This window comes from Colias eurytheme, chromosome 18 (genome assembly GCF_061535395.1).
Source record: "Colias eurytheme isolate Ceu_HAF_F1 chromosome 18, ilColEury1 Martin Lab GWU primary, whole genome shotgun sequence".
Lineage (NCBI taxonomy): Eukaryota > Metazoa > Arthropoda > Insecta > Lepidoptera > Pieridae > Colias > Colias eurytheme.
Genome location: NC_142997.1, coordinates 958056 through 984353, shown reverse-complemented (window position 1 = coordinate 984353; position 26298 = coordinate 958056). Strand labels below are relative to the sequence as shown.

The 26298-nt window shown below is 33.0% G+C and overlaps 1 protein-coding gene across 1 annotated transcript; it reads right to left on the bottom strand.

The window, feature by feature from the left end:
• Positions 1-23179: 23179 nt before the first annotated feature.
• LOC149900419 (G protein-activated inward rectifier potassium channel 4-like) lies at positions 23180-24835 on the bottom strand. Its single transcript, XM_090112764.1, has 2 exons — positions 24751-24835; positions 23180-24369 (listed from the first exon to the last, which is right to left on the bottom strand). Exons 1-2 carry the CDS (start codon positions 24833-24835, stop codon positions 23294-23296), a joined length of 1161 nt encoding a protein of 386 aa, XP_089968890.1. The 3' UTR covers positions 23180-23293.
• Positions 24836-26298: the final 1463 nt, after the last annotated feature.

The window sequence follows — 26298 nt, the reverse complement described above, 5'->3', positions numbered from 1 at the left end:
ATTCACATATCAGATTTCTTAGTATGAAATATAGTGTGGAAATTTTGGAAAAAAAAGATGGATGAGGTTGAAAATCATAGATGAGATAAACATGATAATATTAAGTTCAGGAATACAAATAATTTTAATTCCAAATCTATATTAAAAACAGTTTTTTATGTCATACGAAGCTGGTTCACTCGGGTCTTTATCTCCTAAATTCAACACTCCTCGCCATTCCGTTGCACCTGTTAAATGTTTATTAACACCAATATGAATAAATTATACAACCATTAACCTGAAGTTTATCACTAGACTATGATATTAAGGACCGCTTCCTTGGTACAGTGGTTGACACGTGAGCGTAGCACCGAGGGGTCCTGGGTTCGATTCCCGGTGGAGACGAAGAAAAAAAAATGTCTCGGTCTGGCGGGACACAGAAGGCTGATCACCTACTTGTCCTTAAAGATAATCGATCAGTGAAACAGATGTATAATGCATCTGCCCCTTACCCCACTAGGGGACATGGGACTTCACTTTTAATGATATTAAGAATTCTCATGTTCCTATCATAAAAGTCCCCAATTCTGTAATTTAGCATATTTTACGTTGAGCTATTTTACAATATTTTTACAGCGTACATTACAATTTGGCACCAGCAAGCCATAACAATTGCGTGGAATTTATTGAGCCATTACAATAATTCCCGATGGGTTAAAAGTAAACACTATTAAAGATAATCTCTTTCGGAAAAGAACTTTAGTGCAGTTGTAATGCGAATAAAGTGTGTGATGTATCTATCAAATAGGTTCCTAACATTGAATTAAATAAGAATTTTGAAATGAATGTTTGAAATTCAAATACAAAGGTAAGTTTTTGATAAGGTAAACATTAATTATTTCATTTATGGAAATTTAGTATCAAGGCATATTTTAAACTTACAATACAACTGATTGAAAATAATAATGGACTATCAGAATGCCTCTAACATTTATTACACGAATTTCAGTGACAAAACAAGAAGAAAATAGTACCTATGTTAATTTATAAGTTAGTAGCGTAGCGCTGTAGGTTTAGATACATAGGTTTAGATACTATCAAAGATTAAAATAAAGCCATAATTATTAAAGTGAAACTTTTATTACATCGTCTCAAACTTTTTGGTCTGTGTAGCGCATGTCGCGTGTATCGCATGTCGGCTGCCGAGTAGGTATACCTACTCGGCAGCCGACCGTCACGCGACATGCGCTACACAAAGCAGTGTTCGGAACCGTTCGAACAGTTTCACTTTTACCGTGGTTTCATAAAACCACACATTTTTTTATTAGTAGGTAGGTATATACCTACCCTTGTATAGAACTTCGTCGAAATGATTTATACAAAATCTAATACAGTTACGCAGTTTTAAGTACATCGCAAGCGTTGGAGCGAACAATGTTAAGTATCTCTTGAAGTATCTACATATAATGTTTTTGCTAAAATAATATTATAATGAGCAGACAGCCCACTGCGTATTAAAATTTAGATAATAATATGGTGTTAACAATAGGCGTAGGTTTATAACACATCTCTTAACGAGTTAAGATGATTTCTGATTTAATTAGTTTTCAGTTAACATCTTACTCACAAAAGAAGTATTTCTTGACTACAGCAGTCCTTATTGGGTCTGTCTGTTACGTATTTATCTTTAAAACTACGCAACAGATTTAGATGCAGCTTTTTTAATGGAGTGATATAAGAGGTAGATTTTAGTATATAATTTATCAGGTTTTAGACAAAGCAGGCGAAGTCACGGGCGGAAAATTAGTAATTAATGAGAGAGCTAATGTAGACCTTTTGTAGACCTAATGTAGACCACCTTTTAGAATACACATTAGCCTGCAAGACTAATTTCATGTTGAACTAAATTTCTTATTTTCAAAAGATAAAGACGTAAATAAATAAGTAAAGCAGATATTATATTGTACGTGAAAGTTCAATAAATGTGTTGACAATTTAAAATATTCTGTTAACATCAATTGTCCGTATTTAAGCAAAAAGGAACCACCCAGCAAAAACGCACTTCTGAGATATCAAAGGATTTACAAAAACATTTGCAGCTCTGTTAGATGAAGTAAAATTAAAATTTATTTTATTTAAATTCATTGATAAATTACTTATTTAAGTATGTGTATATAAATTTGCTCTGAATATTCTTAAACTTTCTAGATAATTAAGAAAATGTGCATGTGGTTCCTTTTAACATTTATCAATTGATAGGTTTTCTCTTATACAAAAAGGAACCACATCCCAGGGATTTAATGATATAAATGAAACTATGTATTTATAATATCGTAATTAAAGCTTTAATTAATAAAATACATAAAATAATACTTATATAGGACGTTTATTCGACGTTATCATCAAATTGGATTTCGAAATCCACCGTGTCTATAGTCCATCTATGTGGTCTTCTATTGCATCATCACTAATGAGACCGTTATAAAAACTGTGCATCTTGTGGAATGAGATGTAATATGGATTGAATATCACTAGAAGGCGAAGAAAGCTTCTCCAGAGGCAGCGACGTATAAGGTTCTTCGTTATCTTCTGTAATAAAAAGAAAAAAGCTTTAAATCAAAATAATAAAGCCGCGTGGCTTTTATACGTAGGTAGGTATATGGCGACAGCAAAATATTATTAGTTCTTATAAAGCCGTGTCCCTACTAGACGACTAAGTATGTTGTATGTACATGCGCCATGTACAAAAAACTGGCTAAGTGCGAGTCGGACTCGCGCAACGAAGAGTTCCGTACCATTATCTATAAAAACGCCAAAAAAATCACGGCTTATTGTATGGGAGCTTCTTAAATATTTATTAAGCTATTGCATAGCTTCTATCGCGGGCCTTGAGCGCGGGGACCGAATCGAGAAATTCCGTTACGAAAAAACCTCACTCCGACGGGCTCGGAGGTGTGGCTTGAAGGCATGCTATGCAATAACTTTACCGCGGCCCTCCCCGAGTGCCACACGTCTTTTTTTATTCTGTTTTTTAGTATTTGTTGTTACAGCGGCATCAGAAATACATCTAAACGTATTTTACCAAAATAGTAGGTAGGTACCTAGATCATCGACAGTTATTTTTAAAACAGGGTTTAGACTTTAGTAGTTTCATCTCACAATGACAGATGAATCGTAACAAAATGACTCTTAATTCGACTCGCCTTCGTGAACAACGACATTGTCGTTAAAATACGTAAATCCACAGAGGATTCCTCTTGTTCTTACTTAATGAACTATCTTCTTAAAATCACACCACAATCGGGAATGAATCAAAAGTGGATAAAGCGTACCTGCATCTCAGATTCAATAAGTACTTAAATGCATTAAATAAAACTACTTACCCGTTGTATCTTCATTATTATCTTCGGTGTTCGTCTCCAATGCTTTTCTTACCCATTGCTTGCTTATTTATTTATTACTAAACATTTTCACATTTAATTTTAAAGGTTATTAACAAAAACAATAGAACTTACTTCGCGGAGGAAAAAAACACCGTCGCGTATTCGAACTACTTCGCTGAATGTCACCTATATTGACAGATTAGACGTTTTACTTAAAAAATCGGAGTTTTGCACTTAAGTAATGAAATACGTTGTTTAAAGACGAGAAGCATTGTAACAAGTCAAGGCATTTGGTTCCATATAGCGATGATGGTTTTCAGAATGTTTTACAATATTTATTTATGCATAATAGAACCGAATGCTTGTGGTTTTATTTTGCAATAAAAAATTACAATTAAATTATGTATTTATTTTACGCATAACCATACCACAGAAACTTGGTTCCATTTTGTGTATTAAAAATAATTGTTATTAATAGAAATATGTGTAATGTATAATGGTACCAAGTAGGTGTGGATCTGTTTTGTATAAAATGACATGATAGTAATATCGTTTATTTGTTTGAACAAAGCAGTCCCGTGGTGCTGTGGTTCGGTTTTGCTTAATATGGTATTATTCGTTGTTGCTGGTGGTTCCTTTCTGCTTTTAGTATACCTTGTTTCCAACGTAAAAATCAGGTGGTTCTTGTTTATATAAGAATTTAGACCACTTTTGGATGAGTATTCTTCAATAAAAGCAAAAAACGAAATTTGTCGAGTGGTTCCATTTTGCATAAATACGGACAATTTATAAAACCAATTATTGGTACTGGGCGGAAACTTTTCATCCTCTCCACGTCGGCTGCGCTCGTGTCAAGCAAGTTCTGATTAAATTATATAGATTGGGTTCCGTACTCATTTACATACGTTACTTTCCGCGAAGACAGATTTATTCAATCCCCGAAGTTTTCCGCGTAGTTTGATTGCTGAATTATTGTTAAATTGATACATTTTGTTGGAGTAATGGAGGTTTATTTTGGTTTTCGTTTACGTGGTTCAGTGATTTATGTGGATTTAAACGCATTTATAATGCGGTTAGAGTGGTGTTCTAATTAATAATTTATACACTTAATTTATTGTATTTACTATCTGTTATAATCTTTAATTAATAGTTTAGGTTAACAACGACTGTTAATTCCATAAAATAGCAAAATAAACGTATAACATATAAAATGTAGGTAAGAATAATTATGAAGATAAAATATTTGTCTATCGTTACTTACAGGTATGTTCTTAATAAAAAAAAACATCAAAAGCGTAGGTTAAAAAATCTATGCAAATGAGAACAAAATTAGAACGTTAACAGCATCGTTTATTCAAAATACATATTATATTCAAATAGATACCTTTTTCGAAGTAGTTGGCGATATTCCTTCTGAATCGTTTACGAAGTTTGGTTAGCGACTAACGCCTACATGTACGTAAAAAGGAACGTTATTAAAATTTAACGTCGAGATTTGGCCACAAAATGAATATTAACAAACCGAAAAATAAAAAGATAACACACGTATTTTCTCCCAGGACATATTTGTATTAAATTACTTACACTTATGAACACCACTTCATCACGCAAGAAAAATATAAAATATTACAGCGAAAGGTTATTTTCTGGCAGACATTATAAGCACATAAATCATTTTTAAATCTTTCTCGCGGGCGACTTAGAAAGTTATTATATTTTTGGCACGACCTAGCAATATTAGCTAAAATGCCTGTTTTATTATTTACTCGTTCCATGCAACGTTCCTGTATAGAAGTGGCTTGAGGATTTACAATAGCGGCTCTATAATTTATTAATTTATATTTGGTCATCTTGTATGAGTTCTAGAGTGTTCTATCCTATCTATGCACGTAAGCATTACACTGTGGTAAATTAAATTTTACTTCTTTTTACATTACCTATGCATATTTATTTATTTATTAAATAAATGATAATTACTACATGTCAGCAACATATTATCTTCTATCTAGGTATATAGATGCTTATTGGAGTTAGATTTGCTTATCCGAAACTTATAAAGGTGATTGCCTATCCACATGCTTATTTGCCCACTCTCGTATAAAAAAGTGTAAGCTTCTTCATTTGTAATTTTTTCATGCTTATATTGTACATGACTACAATTACGTTTTTCAAGGTTTTCCACATGTACTCTTTATAATATCAACTAGCCCGCGGCGTACACTTAGACTTTATACGTTGTTAATATCTATTCAGTATAAGCTTTTCTTTTTCATTTCATTCTTAATATAAATAAAAAAATATACATTTACGATAAACACGTAGACAAATGTCAAATAACTTTTGATCCCACCTGGAGCAAACTATAAACCTACAAAGAATGAAGAACAAAGATACATTCCCCATTTAATATGACTCTATTTCCGCTAATCCCCAGATATCTAACTAGCGGAAACAATTAACAAATTCAACATAACTCGAGGACGAGCCTGAGTAAACAGTATTAATATCCGTCAACATACGACCAACCATTCTTACCTCGTAAAAAAGGAATATTTCCCTACTAAACCTCACCATAAACACAACATTACAAACATAATCCGCGCAAACGAAACGACCCCTAAATCCATCAACATAACAACTATTTTTCCACAACATAATAATTCATTTAAAATGGTCGTGCCGTCTATGTAACGTCTCCTAATTTGACTATAAAAGTATAGCGCACTTAAGTTTATTGCAATCTAAAGTTAATAACTTTGAAGATGCTTTATGCAAGCCCTTTGATGGTTTATAAAACTATTATATTATTAACTTATTAATTATATTATTAACGTCGGCCGAAAATTTGTAAGGATAGGGGTTGTATTTTGTTTTGTAGTTTAACAATTCTTCAGTGTTTAGACTTATTCTTTGAATTCATTGAACTCTGAATCTTTAAATTTTTCATATGTTATGTTTTTAAAGATGGAGCTTTTGGGTTCGGTATTAATTAACGCACCATAAAACGTTAATACTCAATCGTTTCAAACTCAAACTCAAACATTTATTTATTCAATAAGACTTCTTTTAGAAGCACTTTCAAATCGTCATTACATATTTTTAACATTTAGGTACCACCGATTCGGAAAGCAGTATCTTTGGAGAAGAACCGGCAAGAAACTCCATAGTTGCTCTTTTAAAACCAAGTCAATATACAATTCAAATTTTACATAATATGTAACTTATATCTAACTAGGTACCTACATATTATTATCTATATCATAATATGTCAAAGAACTGTCCTGTCGTTCTTACGCGACAACCCTCTATGGATTTTCATCTTCCATATATTCCTTAATGCTGTTTGATCAAAAAAATAAGTTTCACTTCAAAAAAGTTTACAACAAGTCGCTTACTTGGTACTAGATTAAAAACAGCGCCACACAGAACCTTGATAAAAACATCGTAACCCTAAAAACAGAATCTCAATAATATTTAAGCGTTAATGCCACAGCATCAATATTCGGAGCACATTTTGTTATCCTTTGTGGACGTCACTTATTCCGTGAATGGGAGTCAAGCGACGACGTACTTCGTCGTATTACTAACGCCGCGTGACTCGTCTTCACGGTGGTTAGGAAAAGCGCGTTTTCACTACTACTATTAGGACAAAATAGTTAAAGTGACAAATGATTGAACTGTTTCTGGAGTGACCTTCGAAGTCTTAAAATTAAAATTCAAACGTACTGTTCTCTGCATAAAAGAGGCAGTTATAAGTTTAAAGAGTCGCTTAGACTGCTAGATATAATGTGTGATATGGCTTTACTCGCGTGGTACCCAAAAAAATAGTAGTCTATGTGCTAAATGCGTAAATATTGTACCTCTGTGCCAATTTTCATTCAGTTCTTTACAGGTTCATTTATAAAGAGTAACAAATATCCAAATAACAATCATAAATTTACCGCGATTTTACCCGCACTCTGCTTATATTCATTTTTGCCTATAAGCCTTAGCGATAAATGGCATTTCTAACAGTTAAATAATTTTTCAAATAGGACCCGTGTTTCCTGTGATTAGCGAGTTCAAGCAAACAAACAATCTCGTCAGCTTTATAATATTAGCATAGATAGCCTAATTTCTAGAGAAGTAGAATGTTTCATAGGCACATAGTCGTGGCTTTCATAGCCCGATCTAAAGGAAATAAATTGTCGCTCTCAAAAATGAAGTCTGCGCATTGTCGTTCATACGTAATGCTTATTGGATGCTGGGAGCTAAGACCGTGTCTGCTCATATCGCGCTTATTATTTGACGCTCGTATTACTTTAGACAATGCTAAACTAAAATGTGGAACAAGTCTATGTCGCCGTTAAGTTGTAAAAACCGTTCGATTATAAACTTGCGATTGCAATCTGTCGGAATATGGCGATATGTAAAATTTTATTGCAATTTAAGGCCAATCGGTCGGATATAATTTATTTATGTGATATTGATGTTTCTTAACTAGCGGTGTTTAAGGTAACATGGATATCGCTTAAAATAAAAACGTACAGTTCTGGATGTTTGTATATTCTAATTTATTCACTGAGCTGATTATCACTGACTATATTTAATTCGACACGTTTGATGTTCGTAGTTTTTACCTAGAAGATTCAAATCTAGTATTTAGCTATTATTTCCGAATCTAGTTCACTATACTATTATAGTGAACTAGATTCGTTAAATGGGATATAGGTAACTATTTACCTATATCCCATTTAACAAAATTACACATCAAATAATTCATACTTTACCCTCCTGTATGTTCAAATATTCAACAATGACTCGAAAAGAATTGGATGGATTTGATTTATCAGAGGCCTTGACCCTAAAACCTCTCGCTTGTAGACGTTTGACTTTACTGTTTGAATGTTAATCTATTTCTTCTGTATTGTAAATACTTTAAAAGGAAATCACAATAAGATATTTATGCGTAATCATTATGTAATGATCAGTTACCTTGTAGAGGAAGAATTTTTAAGCTAAAAAATACGATCATATTTTTTTATGTTAGCATAAATTTTTTCAATTAGATGTAATGTACCCATTATGATTTTATTCTATCGATCACCAAGCTCGAATGTAGAGTAATACAAAGAATAGTCCATAATAAATAATTTATTTATTTTCCCCTTTTTAATAATGTCTAATTCTTATTGTTTTAAATTATAACGAAACATTATTATTATATGTTTCTTTTGTATTTGAAATAATCTACAAGTAAGAGAGATAATAATCATTTTAATCGTCCTTACATAATATGTAACGAATACTTAGTTATTCATTGCCAAAATTAATAATTTAATGAATTAAAATTAAGAAGGTACAAGTTAAAGTCTTAGGCATAATAGTATTGTACTACCAGGTATGATCTAATAAGAGTAACTTGAGAGCTGTACGTCACGACACGATAATATCGACATGCGCCACGGCTAAAATATAGATGCAATAACATCATTCCTTGTGATATACATGTGTTGCAGTTGGATGAGTAATCGGACTATTTTGAAAATGCCTTGTTATAGTTTTTTATTATGAAGGCTAAAGAAAATTGAAGAGATTAATGGAAATGAGGAAAAATGCTTGTTTTCATATTAAAAAGGTTTGTAATTTGAAGATGTAAAATAAAACAATGACCGGCTAATTTTTATTCTCAATGTATTAATCCAGTCTTACTCAGTATCATTTAATTTATATTTTTCTTTGTAATTTTCTGTTCAAAACATTAAATATAAAACGTATAAGGACAGTTTTAAAAATTCTAAACACTCTCAGTTAAATGAAAATTTATTTCGTTTTACGAAGAAGTTAAAAATATTACATTTAGAAGACAGAACATTGCTATAATTACCGTCTTTTGTTGTAGTTATTTTTGAATTGTTTTGTTTGTACTAATACTAAGAATGGTTTAAGGGCATATTTTGGTGCTATTTTTTACTAATAAAAACAAAAATTCAATAAGATTTTTTTTGATACTGCTAGACGATCTGCGTGGGTGTATTTTTGTATATAAATTGTGATATTTATAGAATAAATTATCGATACCCAATTTAGAAGGCATTCTGTATTTCTAAGAAATATGAGGCCTATTAATGTTAAACGCTTTCATATATTTTGTCCTAAAATATCATATTAGTTATTTAGATGATAGTCTCGTCTAACAATAATGAATTTAATTAGGTTTTATATCGTAGAAAACCAAACGAAACCCAAATAATTTATATTAAGTGTAAATGTCTTCATTATCATCTTAATCTTAATAATCTACAAATCTTCATAAACTACAATAACCGGACATTTTCCAAACCGCTCGAATCGACACTTTCCCCGCATCATCCGCTATACGTTCAATAGATGGAATTGTTGTGTAAGGAAGACGCAATTGTGAATTATTGGAACGATATCGAACGGAGATACGTAAAAGCTTTCGCCCATCTCAGCGGTGCTGCGGTAATAAAACATTTCAGGCTAACATACGCGTTCCCAGTTGCTGATAAAAAATATAGAACATTTGCTGGGAAATGCATTTTTGATTTTTCTTAGAGATTTAAGGTGCTCTGTATTGGGTTTGTATTTTGTAAGCTGATAATATTTAAGTAACTTAAACTAGATTGTGTCTTAGTTTTAACAGTAAATTAAACTTCATAGAGTTTATTCTATGAAGTAATTAGCTAGGTAAAATTAAACTTCCTAATATTATTACATATATAATAGGTACCGTAACATCGTGCCCTTACTTTCAAATTGAAATAATTTATTGCATACCAATACATTTTTACATAATAGCAACCTTATGCAGGTATTGCAATACAATCATCTACACTAATATTATAAAGAGGAAAACTTTGTTTGTTTGTTTGTTTGATTGTAATGAATAGGCTCATAAACTACTGGACCGATTTTAAAAATTCTTTCACCATTCGAAAGCTACATTATCCACGAGTAACATAGGCTAGGTTTTATGCCGGAAATCCCACGGGAACGGGAACTGTGCGGGTTTTTCTTTGAAAACGCGGGCGAAGCCGCAGGCGGAAAGCTAGTATTATATATTTTATATTTACTTTAGACACTACTTACGCCAGAAAATCCGTGTATCAAAGCTAGTAAAATAAATTAAAGCGACATCTTTAATTGAAATTAATATATTACTAGAGGTCCACCCCGGCTTCGCCCGTGGTACATATTTCGCAATAAAAGGTAGCCTATGTCCTTTCTCGGGTATCAAAATATCTCCATACCAAATTTCATGCAAATTGGTTCAGTAGTTTAGGCGTGATTGAGTAACAGACAGACAGACAGAGCTACTTTCGCATTTATAATATTAGTATGGATTATTAAACTTCTATACTTTGACCAAAATGTACATGTTGCCAAACTTTTCTCAGCGTAGATGCACAAAATATCAATACTTCAACCTTTGTTGTATCTATCAGTATTCTATTATCGCTTTGTATCTACCCTAAAAAGCATGGTAATAGCACAGGTAATAGCATGAAAAGCAGTTTTACATCAAATAACAGATTTTATTAAGCTATATATATAGCATAGTTTCTATCGCGGGCCTTGAGCGCGGGGACCGAATCGAGAAATTCCGTAACGAAAAAACCTCACTCTCCCCACTCCGACGGGCTCGGAAGTGTGGCTTGAAGGCATGCTATGCAATAGCTTTACCGCGGCAGTCCCCGAGTGCCACACGTCTTTTTTTATTGTATTCTATTAACTCGTCAATACTTAATCTGCGAAAAATACATTTTTAAATTTCTGTTGAAAATTTTTAATCAAAACATTGTAAATTCCATCACAAAAAACACATATTATTAAAGGCGTTTTGAACTAAAATATTTAAAAACTGTATATAAAATCAGTAGAATCTGCTTATCATAATATTAAAGTATTTTATAGATAAGTAAGAAAAATCTTGATATATGTATATTTGAACAAAAGCTCAAGAAGCACTTGGCAACAGCCAAACTTCACTAGTGATGTACGCTGCAAAATTGGCAACACTAGTGATGCGACAATCCGTCGTAAGCTCGATGCACTATAAAACGTAGTACTTGATTTATATCGTTGGCGCGAAGTAAATCTGAATTGCACTACGTCGTAAAGTGACCCGTAGGTTGCACGCAATACATGTGCGAATATTTCATTTTGAATATATTTCCTTGATAATAGCTGTGTTTTACCTGAAAATAAAACACATATTAAATACTTACCTATATTTGAAGCTTACTTCATTGAGAAGGCACCTAGCTTTTTCCGCCTATTTTTCCCTCTCTTTCCGTTGTATGTATGCTATCTCTCTCGCACACCTCTCCACCAGGTGGCGGGGCGCACGATAATGTCGGGCGCTGGATGTTTTTCATTGAGTCGAAATCCACAACAGGTGGACGTTAAGTGTAAGCTTCAAATATAGGTAAGTATTTAATATGTGTTTTATTTTCAGGTAAAACACAGCTATTAAACACTTGACCGTAATTTGAAGCTTACTTCATTGAGACCTGTTTGTTACCCACCTGGTGTACAATATATGGACGCCAATGTGAATTTGAATACATAAGTAATTACTTATTTCTTTATTTGAAAGAGTAAGGTGTGCAGATAGTATACCTACCAATAAATCACACAAATTTTTATATTATATAATATATTAACAATCCCAGATGAAAAGTTAATCAAATAAGAACCAAAAAGTTAATCATAATGATTAAAAGTATTAGAACTTATGAGATTGGTTCAAGCGTACCTTAGTTAACCTTTTGGGCTTGAAAAGTTAAAGTTACTACAATTTTCACTATCTTTAGCGTAAATCTGCGAAAGCGCCAGTAACGACTTTCAATTACGCATTTAGATGTTACTTACAAAATGAAGCAACAGCTGATCCCGACGAGGCAAAAATACCTCAAACTCAAACCTTTATTTATTCAATTAGAACTCTGTAGAAGCACAATTGAATCATCTTAACATAGAATTACCACCTGTCTCAACTTACACAGTTTTAACCCAACCTGCTACAAGCGGACAAGAAGAGAACTTGGTCCTTACTTTTGGGGTCAGAAATAAATTTAAAAGGTCACCCCTTGAATAAGGCAATAAAATATCAAAACAGGTAAACGGTTTTAATTATCATACAGATTTTTAACATCCAACCAAACCGTGCGCTATTAATGTTTAGAGCCAACGCCACCAATCATAATCTAAACATGGCTAGTACTTTCAGTACAATGCATGAATTATTTATTTAAAACTGATAGGTCATAAACTCTGTACTGGAAACAAATATACTGAACTTAAGAGACTAAAATGATAAGGAGCTTATCTGTGTCCCAAAACTGCAATTACTACAGCCAAGTACGTTACTTTTAATCAATTCGGTTTTAAGATATAATTATGATTTACATCAGAACTTATATACCGAAAGCCTCGGGACTACATATCGTGACTTATCTTCTTATATATAAAAATGAATCGCAAAATGTGTTGGTAAGCGCATAACTCGAGAACGGCTGAACCGATTTCGATAATTCTTTTATTATATTCCTTGAAGTACGAGGATGGTTTTTATGTAGAGAAAACGTAAGTACCACGAGCGAAGCCGGGGCGGACCGCTAGTTTATAATAATAGTGTTTGTGCACAACACTAGGCAGTCAACAGCTATATGAACGTCAAATAGGAAAAGAGCCAAATTTATCCAGTCAGTAACAAAGGATTTTAACTATAGTTACTTTATTCTAATTCAACCAACTACAACTAGCTACTCCGTATGTCTTTTGGATAGACGGAGGCAAATAGGATTTTTATTCCAACTATATCATTTGATATTTTGAAAATGTACTCCACATTTTCATACCGTCAGAGTCATTTTGCAGATTATAGTGGTGCAGCACTGAACACTGTCTATTAGGTGGCTGATGCTGCTGACCGGGCCTTCAGTTCCGCTTTCCAGAATACCTTCACCCTTCTAGGTGTTACTACTACTGAAATAGCGGTACTCTATCGCGTCGTTCAGGTCTCTAACTGACTAGGATTTCTCATATTATCGTAACAACCCTCGCTCGTTCTAACGAGGATAAATTATCGCCAAGGAATTCTGCTGCAGGATAATGGCAAGAGAGATTATAAGCTTAACTATGCATTATTATGTTAAGGAATATGGTGGGTTTTGAATACTATCGTCGTCTGAAAGTATCTCCTTTCGATTAACTGCATTAAGGATGCAGATCTGATCCCATCTTTGTTCCGTAGGAATGCTACGACAGTCTAAACGTTACACTGAACAAAGAAAATTGCCCTGAATATAGTCGGTTGTTCCAACATCCGTAATATGGCTAGCCTAAGGTTAGTTATCCCTTGATTGTAACTGCTACCAATGGAGGCATTGCTCTTGTGTTGTCCACAGTTGTGCGAGTGCAAAAATGAAGAACTGAGCTCGTGGGGAGCTATGTCGAATGAATCTGTGTTAAGATTATGACAGTATAGGACAGTTAGCTGTGGATGCGAAGACAGGACATTACTTTATTCATCCGTAAACACGCGAGGCAGCCACGGACAGCGATATAGCAAGAACTAAACTAGCAAAGTTTAGTTCGCTTACCAGACTTTGTCATGTTTTAAATGCAGTATATCCTCTGAATAGCATTGCATTTATGACTATTGATAAACTTAATTCACCCGTAAACACGAGAAGCAGGCACGGATAGCGATATAGCAAGAACTAAACCAGCAAAGTTTAGTTCGCTTACCAGACTTATATTTTAAAAGCCGTATAGCCTGTACATTTCATTTATTGCCCCCCCCCCCCCCTCAAAGCAAAGAAATGAGAAGTCATTTGGCAGAGCTTTCTCGTTAAGGGTAGGGGTTCCAAGTAATATCTAATAATAAGAGGCTTTTGTTTGGAAAGATTGACTTTCCGTTATTTATCCTCTATCCTATGTAACTCAACAGTCAGTATTCTCAGCATTCGTTGAGTACTTAAACGTTTTACGTTAATAGTTGTATATAACTTTATTATACAATATAATAATCCTGGTGGGATGACAAAAAAAAACTTGTCTAACAAACGATTATCCTAATCCCTCAGCGATTTATTGTTTGAGCCCCGAAGAAAAATCTCATGGGTGCAATAATGAGGTCAAATGGGTTGAAAAACGAGTCAAATAAATTGCCTACAAGACCGGGCAACTAAAATAGGCCTATGAGAGGTCAACTATACGTAATCAATCGTCATTTGTTACATTCAATCGCTTTGCGATTAAAAAATCTCTTCCGATGTTTGTATATGAAAATTGGTCGGCTAGTGCCATTTAATTACGATACCAAACATACCGTTGACACAAGGCTTGGTGACAATCCTCGAAACCACCGCCACAAATCATCTGCGAGATGATATTTGATCCGACTCGCCTTCCTTTGTTGTGATTAGGCTTTGCATTGGTAAATACAATTTGTTCAATTCCAATTTCCATAATTGGTAAACCAATGGTGGTTTCCTGATTCCTGAAGCGTAAACTTTTAGGATACGAAGTATCAATTTCATGCGCCCATTATTTGACGTATCTAACCTTTATTGTATTTATTAGGTCATTTACTATACTGCCCACTGTGAAGTAGATTTCAAAACCTTTTTCTACCTACCTTAGAAGAGTGAAGATCCGATACGGTCATATCCAAAACTTCTTTCGTGGGTCCTCGTTGACAAAAGCAAATATCTATGATCATTTTAATGATCAATCCTTTGTATATTTGCACCAATCGCCATTAAAGCCCCGCGAGGGCTGATATATATTTGCACCATTTCCCCGTGGGGACGGTTGTTATCAAAGCCCCGCGAAGGCTGATATATATTTGCACCATGTCTCCGTGAGGTACTGTTGTAATCAAAGCCCCGCGAGGGCTGATATATATTTGCACCATTTCTCCATGAGGGACGGTTGTAATCAAAGCCCCGCGAGGGCTGATATATATTCGCACCATCTTTTCCGTGAGGGACGATTGTAATCAAAGCCCCGCGAGGGCCGATATATATTTGCACCATTTCCCTGCGAGCGACAGCTGCGCGAGGGATGTTTGTAACTAGAAATAAGTAGGGCCTGCCAAAAAATGCTTAAGAGACACCCTGCGAGGGTGAATTTGACCTGGCTAACCCCTGCGAGGAGTAGTGGCCACATTTATGTATTCTGCTTCGAGCAAGAATACACCTTAGTGCTAATATAAAAATAGCAGTAAATAATCATTTAAATAATATAGCAATTAACAAGGTCCTTTAACTTATTTTCCAATGTTAGCGACATTTAATAAATTCATAATTCAAATCAATTCACTAAATTTTAAAATGAACTTCGATTCATATTTATTTTTGTTCATGCAATCGATGTAACATTTAGTTGCTTTATATCCGTTAACATTCCTTACGAACGCAACCATACCGTCGTAGGACGTTATATTTAATTGCACAAAATAATCTCCACTCACCCGCAATTTTTTACTTTTTGTCAAGGTGTACAAGTTTATAATATTATTCTAAAACGTTAGAAGTGAATTGTAAATCCTTTGAAATAAGTGTATCTAAATCTAATTTATATTAAGATATCTCGATAATTATTATACGATAACCCTTTCAGCACAAGTTCAGTAAACCAAAGAATTTAATTGTAAAATTTTTGGTACTTACTCGTTTTAACAAAAAAGTTGCATCATTTGAACATAGGAAACGTAATTTTCAATCAAATTAGCCGTGTGTAATATGTCTATTTTCACATAAAAACGGATCAGAATAATACTCATAAAAGGACACGTATAGACTACGGATAGTTTTGAATGTGTGGAACATTCATGGTACGTATCTACTATACATGAGCGAATTCCATCATTATTCAGTTGAGCGGTAACTCCCGTACGATTTATAAAATAATATCACAACATGTTCTGACATGTCGTGACTTCTTGGAGCTGACTCATCTCGTTCGATAATTTTTAGTAATAAACTATGATAGGAATTCCGAACCGTTCCTAGCGATAACGACAATGTAATAAAGTCGTAGCAATGGATTGTATGCCTGTAAAGCTTTGAGTTGGCTCATATCCATACTAAGTATTAATTGTAATTTTTCCACGAAAAATTCACTTGTACCCTTGTAATAAAAACACATTATTAAAAATGAAATAAAATATTAAAAATATCTATATACAAGAGAGGGTATTTGATATATCTAGTAATATCAAATAATCACAAAAGTAATATTAACGATTCGAGTAAAGCCGAACGGTAACACCGTTAAAATAGCTTTACTCACAGTATTAAAAATTCAAATATTAATTAGTACATATTGCATAATGAAATATTTCAAAAGAAAAGTTACTATTTCAAGTAAAATGTAACGGTTGTATCGTTAATTTTAAATATCTTTATTCATGCTATTAAGTATTTAAGCATATTGAAAAATAAACTATTGCTGAAGGATTCATTAAAAACCTCAGCATTTTAAATAAAGTCCAACGATTATACCGTTGACTTTAAAGATTTTTACTCATTTTTAAGTAAAATATTATTAGAATAGATGTAAAAATAACTCACTGTACCGATCCGACGGGATACACTTTTAGCACTTGCTTTAAGCAATACTTAATACTTAATAGCACCAAGGTTGTAGTCTTGTAGACAACCTTCTCGCGGCGGAAGCTAGACGCCAATGAAAAACATCCAGCGCCCGACATTATCGTGCGCCCCGCCACCTGGTGGAGAGGTGTGCGAGAGAGATAGCATACATACAACGGAAAGAGAGGGAAAAATAGGCGGAAAAAGCTAGGTGCCTTCTCAATGAAGTAAGCTTCAAATTACGGTCAAGTGTTTAATATCCTTCTTACTAATATTATAAATGAGAAAGTTTGTGAAGATATATGCTAATATCCTTATTCAACAACATAAAAGTGACGGTAAGTATGGTTTTAATGGATGAATGTTTGAGGATCTTTCACGTGAACACCACTGAACGGATTTTGATGATATTTGGCAGTTATATACCAAAATAAAAGTTGCTTTTTATGAGAAACATAGTTCTTTAAATACAATGAAAAGTTATGTGTGGTTTCTATGGTCTATTTTTTATTTAATTTTATAAGAGAAAACGCAGTTATAAAAAGTCAACTAAGTTCTGTATTGATACTTGATAGCATATTTTAGAGTTATTAACAAATTATATTCATAAAAGTTAAGTTTTTTGATCTGTTCTTTGTATGTTCGTTACGAAAGGTCGTAACGGCTATTGACTTTTACACATTTTATAGATGAAAAGGTTCCATTTTTATTATTTTTGTTCCGTTTTAAGAGCAAAGTATAGACGGTTAATGATCAGTACCTACGATCTCATAAATGAAAAGCATCGTTCTTAGAAATCTTCTTATAATTTATTTTTATTTTTATTATAATATGTGAGCGATGAAGCCATTGACCTTACGTGTTTCAAAGATAAGACAAAAGTAATTTTTATATATAGTAATACGTATCAATAACGGTTAATAAATCAGAGTATTTACAGCTGCAGTATTTATATTATGGTGAAAGACATTAATATATGTAACGTTTATTTCGGAAACATATCACTATTAGTGTCGATTCGAGTCGATTTTGTGTTGTAATTATGACAAAATAATATTATTTATATGTTTTTTATTGTTAACTACGAGTATAACAATTAAAGAAATGGAAAATTATGTTTATCTGACTAGCCACCTTCGTGTTTCATGACCTGAACATGAACACAATCCTTACATTAAGATCTTCACATGTACTAGGCAAATACATGAATATGGACTATAAAACTGTATTTAAAATTTAAAATTCACGATTTTATATTGTAATTGCAATTTATTTATTAATCACTAGCGGTCCGCCCCGGCTTCGCCCGTGGTACATATTTACGTTTTCTCTACATAAAAACCATCCTCGTACTTCAAGGAATATAATAAAAAAATAATTATCGAAATCGGTTCAGCCGTTCTCGAGTTATGCGCTTACCAACACATTTTGCGATTCATTTTTATATTATAGATATTGATATTTTGAACGCTTTACAAAAAAAAAAAACATACAGAATACAATGATTAGCCCCCGTTAAGAATAAAATCGTTTAGATTCTAATACAAATAATATTTATTATCCTACCTATATAAATAATATTTAAAAATATATTTACTTCCGTTGCTATCCTCTACTCTAGCTACACTAACTACACTACGCTACGCGTTATATTTTTCCACGTAAATAATATCCTGTAGTAATGTTATAGCCTAGACCGCTTAGAGTTTAGACTATCGTTAACATTAAAATATGTCATATCTTATAAAATAAAAATCAATTAAAAATTTCTTAATAAATTTAATCACCTACCTGATGTCAACCTTTGTTTTATAATCTGTTAAATCATAACACAAAGATTATAACATAAAGCGCACCACATTGTTATTTTCACTACAAACTTTAAACTCAAAATCACTTTTACAAGTTCTAGTAAATGTTGTATGGTCTGTTTTATGAGATTTGAACGATTTATTCATACTTATTTTTATTATCTTTGCACATTAGGACAATTAGATAAATATGACATTTTTAAGTTGTAGATAGATAACATTATTTTTTAAGTGTGAGTTGTAACTTAAATTATGGACTTTAAGCTTTAATATTTATGTATTTATTGTATACAAAAACTTCGAAAACAATCTTCTTAAAACATCATGTTATGCTAATAAATGTTCTAAAAATCTGCAAAAAGCCTTAATCACTTACGTTTGCGTAACACACTGGCGTTTTCGACCCGCCCCGATTCCGCCTGGGTTTGAAATATCGCCTACGTAGGGAATAATGTAATTTTCTATTGGTGAAACAATTTTTAGAATCGATTAGTTTTTTATTTCTAGTTTTTTATTTATAAATACATTCGCAAACAATCCATACACACACGCCGAGCAGTTAGTAAATATTCAATCATCTACTTTAATATATGCCACTAATATTATTATTATTCGCTTCAGCCTGTAATCGAACCCACACCCCTCCAGTCCTATTACGCCATGTTATCGCGACCTCTGAGACGCCGCGCCCAAACCGCTTATTTCTACTTTAAACTTATACGAATTTTCTTGTCTTAAACATAAAACAATAAAACTCTCTGTTTATTGGTGTTTATATAAACAATATTTCTTTATTCTAAGCTTAAATATTATGTAGGTATGCACATTTTATGAGTAATAAAGTTTAATATGTAACCTATAGGATAAAAAGTTGTTTATTGGAAAAATATGATATCTGCAATGTGATACATTGGTGATGAATCTTTGAACTAGATAAATGACTTTGGAATTCATAGGTTCCAATGACGTTATACATGAAAATTCCAATTATTTCATCAATTTTCACTCAGTAATTTATTAGCAATTCTATTATGGTGTGCAATAAAGCCTTTATGGTAAATTAATTCATAATTTAAGAGGAAACTCTAACGTGTGTGTAGAATTACGTAGAACTTGAAAGTTAAAAGAGACATTCAACTTCCAAGCTTCTACGTCCAGCTAAATTATATACGTTGGCACGTGCGTCGTTTAATTTCACTTGGCGCAGAATCTACCGAAATACAGAGAAAAAGTTTTAGAGATAATAAAACAGTATTATATGTTATGAATTAAAATATCTTTTAAGCTATTGCATAGCTTCTATCGCGGGCCTTGAGCGCGGGGACCGAATGCAGAAATTCCGTAACGAAAAAAACCTCACGCTCCCCCCCACGGGGACGGGCACGGAGGTGTGGCTTGAAGGCATAGCATGCAGTAGCTTTACCGCGGCAGTCCCCGAGTGCCACACGTCTTTTTTTTATATTAACATCATTATTAAGTTCGTAGAGGTTTCACTACAGGGTTACGAAGCTACGGTATAAAATATTTGTAAGAGTGTAATTGTTCAGCTTATAAGTGGTTCATAATAGGTATTGTTATGCATAACAAATGTGGTTACGCAATTTCCCATGATGTATTATTATCGATAAGAGCGAACAGATTATCTGAAAAATCAATTCAATTTTTAATCACTCGTAAACTTATAAAATGAAACGAAAGAGTGTGTATGTAATATTTAGTGATTTATATTAGGCGGAAGAAACTTTTAATTCCTACTTCTCTACTCAAGTGTACAACACATAACAGTTTATAGGCGATATAACCCTTATTATGAAGACTATATGGACTATAAAAAACTTTTCATTTCTCATTCCAGGAATGCCAGGTGAGGTACAGAGAGGTACAGTCACGTACAATATTACACGTATGACGGGCAGAGCTAATTTCACCGTTTGTACACGCGTGCACGAAATGACGTTCACGTTTATTAATTATGTACACAATTGTAAGCATAATTGCCAAGATTTAAGGACGTGTATTGCGTAAGGTTTTGAAGTTGGTATCTTAAAAGTTTGCTAGTTGAATGCGTGACCAAATTAGAAACGTGGATGTAGATACTGTATTAATCATTTTTAACAAACAACTACATAAACCACCTTCAAATTATTTAAACCAACCACACCATTTAAATGGACAACAAGGAAGCTTTCAGATATCAAAGAATCACTAAAATCGATTTACTAAATCGAAAGTTCTAAGGTTACAAAAAACTGCAGTCCAAACCTCCTCCTTTTTTGATGTTTATTGTAAAGTAGTTTTTATCTCTCTACGCAAACACGTGGTACATTCGCATAACATGTGTATTCTGTGTGTATGCTTGTTCTAGTTCTATCAAATGAATATTCGGATTTGAACGCCTTTGTCTCGAAGATCTCGACTGTCGAGATAGTTCTTAGTTATGTTTAGTGGAAATAGAAGCTTCCATGAAACTAGTGTCAGTATAATATCTAAGCTCGTAATCTGGGATCTAAGAAGTTTAGTTTCTGTTCTATAGAGGTTGCTTTTTTATTGCATACTTTTATATTATATTTTTGTAAACTTTTAACACGATTATATTAGCAGCTGTATGTTTCTATTTTTCATTGTAACTCTTTTTAAGGAACTTTAGTTCAAACTTTATATTTAAGGATCGAACAATAGAATAATTTTGTAAGTTTATCTTCTTATATAAACATTAGTTTTTTAGTTCTTTTTTGTACTGTTACTATATTTATTATTGAACAAAAGGATATAATATTATATAATGATAAAGAGCTTTCATGTCAAATATGGTGGTAAGTCTCAGTGGAGCTTATACAATGTACATTATAGTGCACAAGGGAGTACTTATAAACCAAGAAAACAACGTGATCCGTTAAATTAGGCACATAATCTTGTATTCGTCTTTTTTAAATACAAGAAATATTTTTTTATGAAACTTTGTTTTCATTATTGATCATACCCTAGGTATTCCTATATCTAATAGCTAGGTTGTTTTAAATAAAATAGTATTGGAAATGTGTTTTAATAAATATCCAATTATGTATTTTTGTATTTTCAGTATCAGCATTAATTGAAGCATCATAATTTTCAAGTTCTTCGAAAACATAGAAATACCTAGAAAAGTTATTAATCACGGGGCTTGCATGAACCCCGTACAAAATGCAAAAAAAGAAAGCACAGTTTAAATCTTCTTATATATAAAATTCTCGTGTCACAATGTTAGTCTGCATACTCCTCCGAAACGGGTGGACCGATTCTCATAAAATTTTCTGTGCATATCGGGTAAGTCTGAGAATCGGCCAACATCTATTTTTCATATGTACCACGGGCGAAGCCGGGGCGGACCGCTAGTAAAGTAGTAAACCTTAAATTGTTTTGGGAACTACTTAGTTAAAGGTAACTAGTATCCAAACAAATAAATCTTCTAAACGATCTAAGAATATATTTTTTCTTCTTTAAAACATTTTATTTAATTCATAAAAATACATTTTTAACTTTAGTACTTACACATTAAATAATTGTAAAACTTGTGCTACGAAAAAATCTCAAATATACAATGTAGTGATTTGTGTTTCATTTCAAAAGAAGATAAAAGTAGGACTCCAGTGACGTCATAAATTTCGTTAAGAACTTTGAAATCTTTATTGTTACAGGAAAGTCGTTTGACCGTCGACATTCATAAACAGCTAAGAAAAATTACGCCTGCCTTTTTTAAAAAGCAATTTAGACGGTATAAAAACGTTAGGCGCGATTTTTTATGATGAAAATTATCTTGGTACTTACTACTTGTAGTTGGTTTACATGTATTTTACATTTTTTTTTAAGTTCTGTGAATTTAACATTTTAATTATACAGTTTTTATTTCAAATGTCAAAATATAATTGAGCATGCCAGAAATAACATCTTAAAACATCAACAAGCGCTTCCTATAACGTAATTTTCATGTTAATATTACACAATACGGCTCGATTCCGACCTAGTTTTGATTCAAAGCCCTTTTGCCAATTAATTGCGAAACGTAGTCAAAACTTGCCTTAATTAAATGGAGCTTTGCTTTGTAACATTGCAAAAAATCACGTAACGAATTAACGATATTAATTCTATAAGCTAGGCTGAAATTACTTTTTATCTTTCGTTTTTAATAAGAGTGTATCTATTAATCTAGCTACATTCGTAATAATGCGTTTCACAGAAAATGTAAATAAATGCATTATTTCTTTAAAAGGATACAATATTTTTTTCCTGGTAATTCCATAACATTTCTCTATTCTTTGACAATTGATAACATTGCTTTTTACTATAAAAAATAAATACGCAGGCATTTGTATTCCAATACTTTATTCAAGCAATAATCAAAAGAATTCAGAATTGGATCATCAGCTATCGTTTATTGTTAACAATACTTCTTTGAATGTCAGCTTCGGATAAATTGCAAGTAATAAATACAACTTTGGATCATTCTTAACAATAGTTTGTTAGGCGATACATTTCATGTCCATTCATTAAATTCATACGATCCAATGGATTCTAACGGGGTGTCAGGCAGGATCGATAACAGACAGCTGTATTCACACGCGGAACACAAAGGTGTATCCACCTGTTGAATCTCTGATAGTTTAGAAAAATCCACATCATACATCATCCGCGCGGTATCATAACCTACCATCGTCGCGAAGCGGTGACCCCAAAATATGTCATACTCAGTAAAACTCGACCTCGCCTGTACAGATTGACCGGTCGATTCGATTATCCCCTCGAAAACTACCAGTATCTCTATTTTACTGCACAACAAATCAGCAGCCGATAGTCTATAGAATGGACTATTTTCATCTATGAAATGTACAACAGTAACGGGCCACAGGAAGAATGTCGATTCGCACTCATCGATATCAACGTTCAGTTCTATCTGATCAGATATTTCAATTTCTTTTTCCTCCGTTTTGAATCTTATTACGTAAGCTTGAGTCTTAATATTAAGTATCCTGGATTTTCTCATATCTCCAACTCGGAAAATGAGGCAAAATTTGTCATTCCTGAGATTTATAACTGCGTGTCTGCTAAATAGTATTGTCTGGGTTCTGCCTCGCGGACGGGTCAACTTCGCAAAAAGTATGCCAACCATTACTGCCTGGAATATCGAGCTGACAATGCACTGTAAGCACATCGCTGTTATTGTCTGAGGACATTCGAGGGTGATTGCTCGCTTTCCATATGCGACAGTCGTATGAATTTCTATGCTGAATAGGAACGCTGACGTGAATCCGTAAAGATTTTTGACGCAAGGGGTGAAATTCGAGGTATTCTGGTTAGGTGGGAGATGTTCGTGGATGAAATCTCCGTGATTGTAGGAGATAATCCAATACACGGTGCCGAAGAAGAGCCAAACTGAGAGGTAAGCTGTGAAGTAGTTGAGGAGGGTCCACCTCCAACGGGTTTCTACGAGGGCTACGATGTAATTGGAAAAGAGCCGAATTTGTCGATTCGTTTTTGTTTCTATGTTTAATTGCCCATTCTTGAACACTGCCCGCATGTACTTTCGTGGCACTACATCGGAGACTGGTACTCCTGCAATAAATTAGTAAAAGATTTTTTAATGTAACCATTAATATCTACAATAGGGTACTAATTATTATTCATAAGCTTTGCTTATTTGAATGACGTTGAAAAATGTTCGGATTGTTAAATCCTTATTATTATATGGAAGTTCAAATGCTTAAAATATCAAAAACAAAATATTACAAAATACTTAGCAAAAACGTAGGTAGCTATTAAACACTGCATTACTCTCTATTATAAATACTTAAACATCTATAAATAAAATGCATTTTCCTTTGACCCCGCGGTAAAAAACTACCCAGCATGCACTAATTTAGATCTTTTATTTCTCAGTTCACTCTACATCTCGCGTGCGGTTTTATTTCCTCGCATTACGGTGCATTCACTTACTGTTTTTTGGACGATAAATTCCAGGCACTATGGGTGTGTCGCACCCTTCATGTGTATTCATTGCTGATCCGCTTTTATGGTCCATTTTTTCCTGAAACGGGTAACATATCTTCTTTATAAGTGGTTAAATCTGTACTAATGTTATAAAGAGGTTTTTTGGCTTATTTGTTTGTGATAGATTGACTCTAAAATGACTGTATCGATTTATAAAGAAAGTTACATTATTACTGACAAGCATACATTTGTTTTTATGTTGATTTATTCAGGTACCTACCTACCTTTAACACATACCTAGAGTTTTTTTTTTATAAATATCTTGCCTAGATAATCTTTATCAATTGAAGTCTAAATTATGATTGAAGTAATAGTATTTCTATTATCATATTAATGAGAATGAAATACGTCATAGGTATAACTTATTTTATGGTCGTGGCTTATTTTCCCAAAACTTAAGAAGATAACACTTCCATACACACACGTCAATATCAAACACACACACGCAGACACTTACACTCACACTTGGATAAAAAATAAATAATTACTTACGTTGATTCCAATTAGTGTCCCTTAAAATCATTCAACAGCAGAATAGTTCATGTGACTGTACAAAGATACACCCATCATTGAATTTAAGCAATAGTTACAACTGCGCGAAACAACTGAACATCACAACCTTACGTATTTAAATAAGTAGGAGTAAATATTAACGATAAGATAAATTATAGACGATAAAAATAAAACGGCATTAAGAAAGCAAACACAGAATTCAGAAGCCTTGATTTTGTGAATCTTAAACAAACAGAAGAAATTTTGCGAACGTATGTGCATTATAAAACTGCGTTGAATTTAAAATATTCAATGTTTATACTGTTTCATATTGAAATTATTCTGATAGCCACAATGTTGCAAGGCTTAATAAAGTAATTGTACTACAGGTTATTGTAAATAAAATAGGTTATTTTGTAAATAATTTTATTGTAAATAAAATAGGTTATAATTGACAAGCGTTATGTTTCTAAAAATAAGCCACGTACATAAAATAGGTTCCAAAAAATATTACAATAATGACTAAAAAAAACATTTTCTTAAAGGAGGGTCAAACAGTGATTGTGAATTTGTAAGTGCAAAGGTTCTTCATTAAGATGCGCCAATTCCATATATTATTAATAAAGAAAACAACTGACACAGTCAAAAAACCTTTATTAAATGAAAAACGAAGCGAGCGAAGTCGCGCAAGAACAGTAGTCATGCGATAAATTTTATTTATTTATAGGCGCTGAAAGTACAAACCATCTAAACCACATAATTAGTTATTAGAGTTCGAAACCCAACGTTCACTTAAACAACAAATTCGCGAAATTAATCAAATTTCCCTCAAGGTTTTCTATAAATATAATAAAAAGGGAGATGTCAGAGCACTAAGATAAAGTAATCCGGTAGCGAAGAAGACGACATCTCGCCGTATTAAAGATAAGGGTTTTATTGTATTTGCAGCAGATTTTGTTTAAGACCGCGTAATGTTTTTGTTTTTTGAGTCGGGTCGTATAC

Excerpts from the sequence above, each read along its gene's own strand:
- LOC149900419 (XM_090112764.1), bottom strand. The coding sequence starts at position 24,835 with ATGGACCATAAAAGCGGATCAGCAATGAATACACATGAAGGGTGCGAC. Across the intron at positions 24,370-24,750 it reads AATTTATCGTCCAAAAAACA|GAGTACCAGTCTCCGATGTA; the intron begins GTAAGTGAATGC and ends AATTTATTGCAG.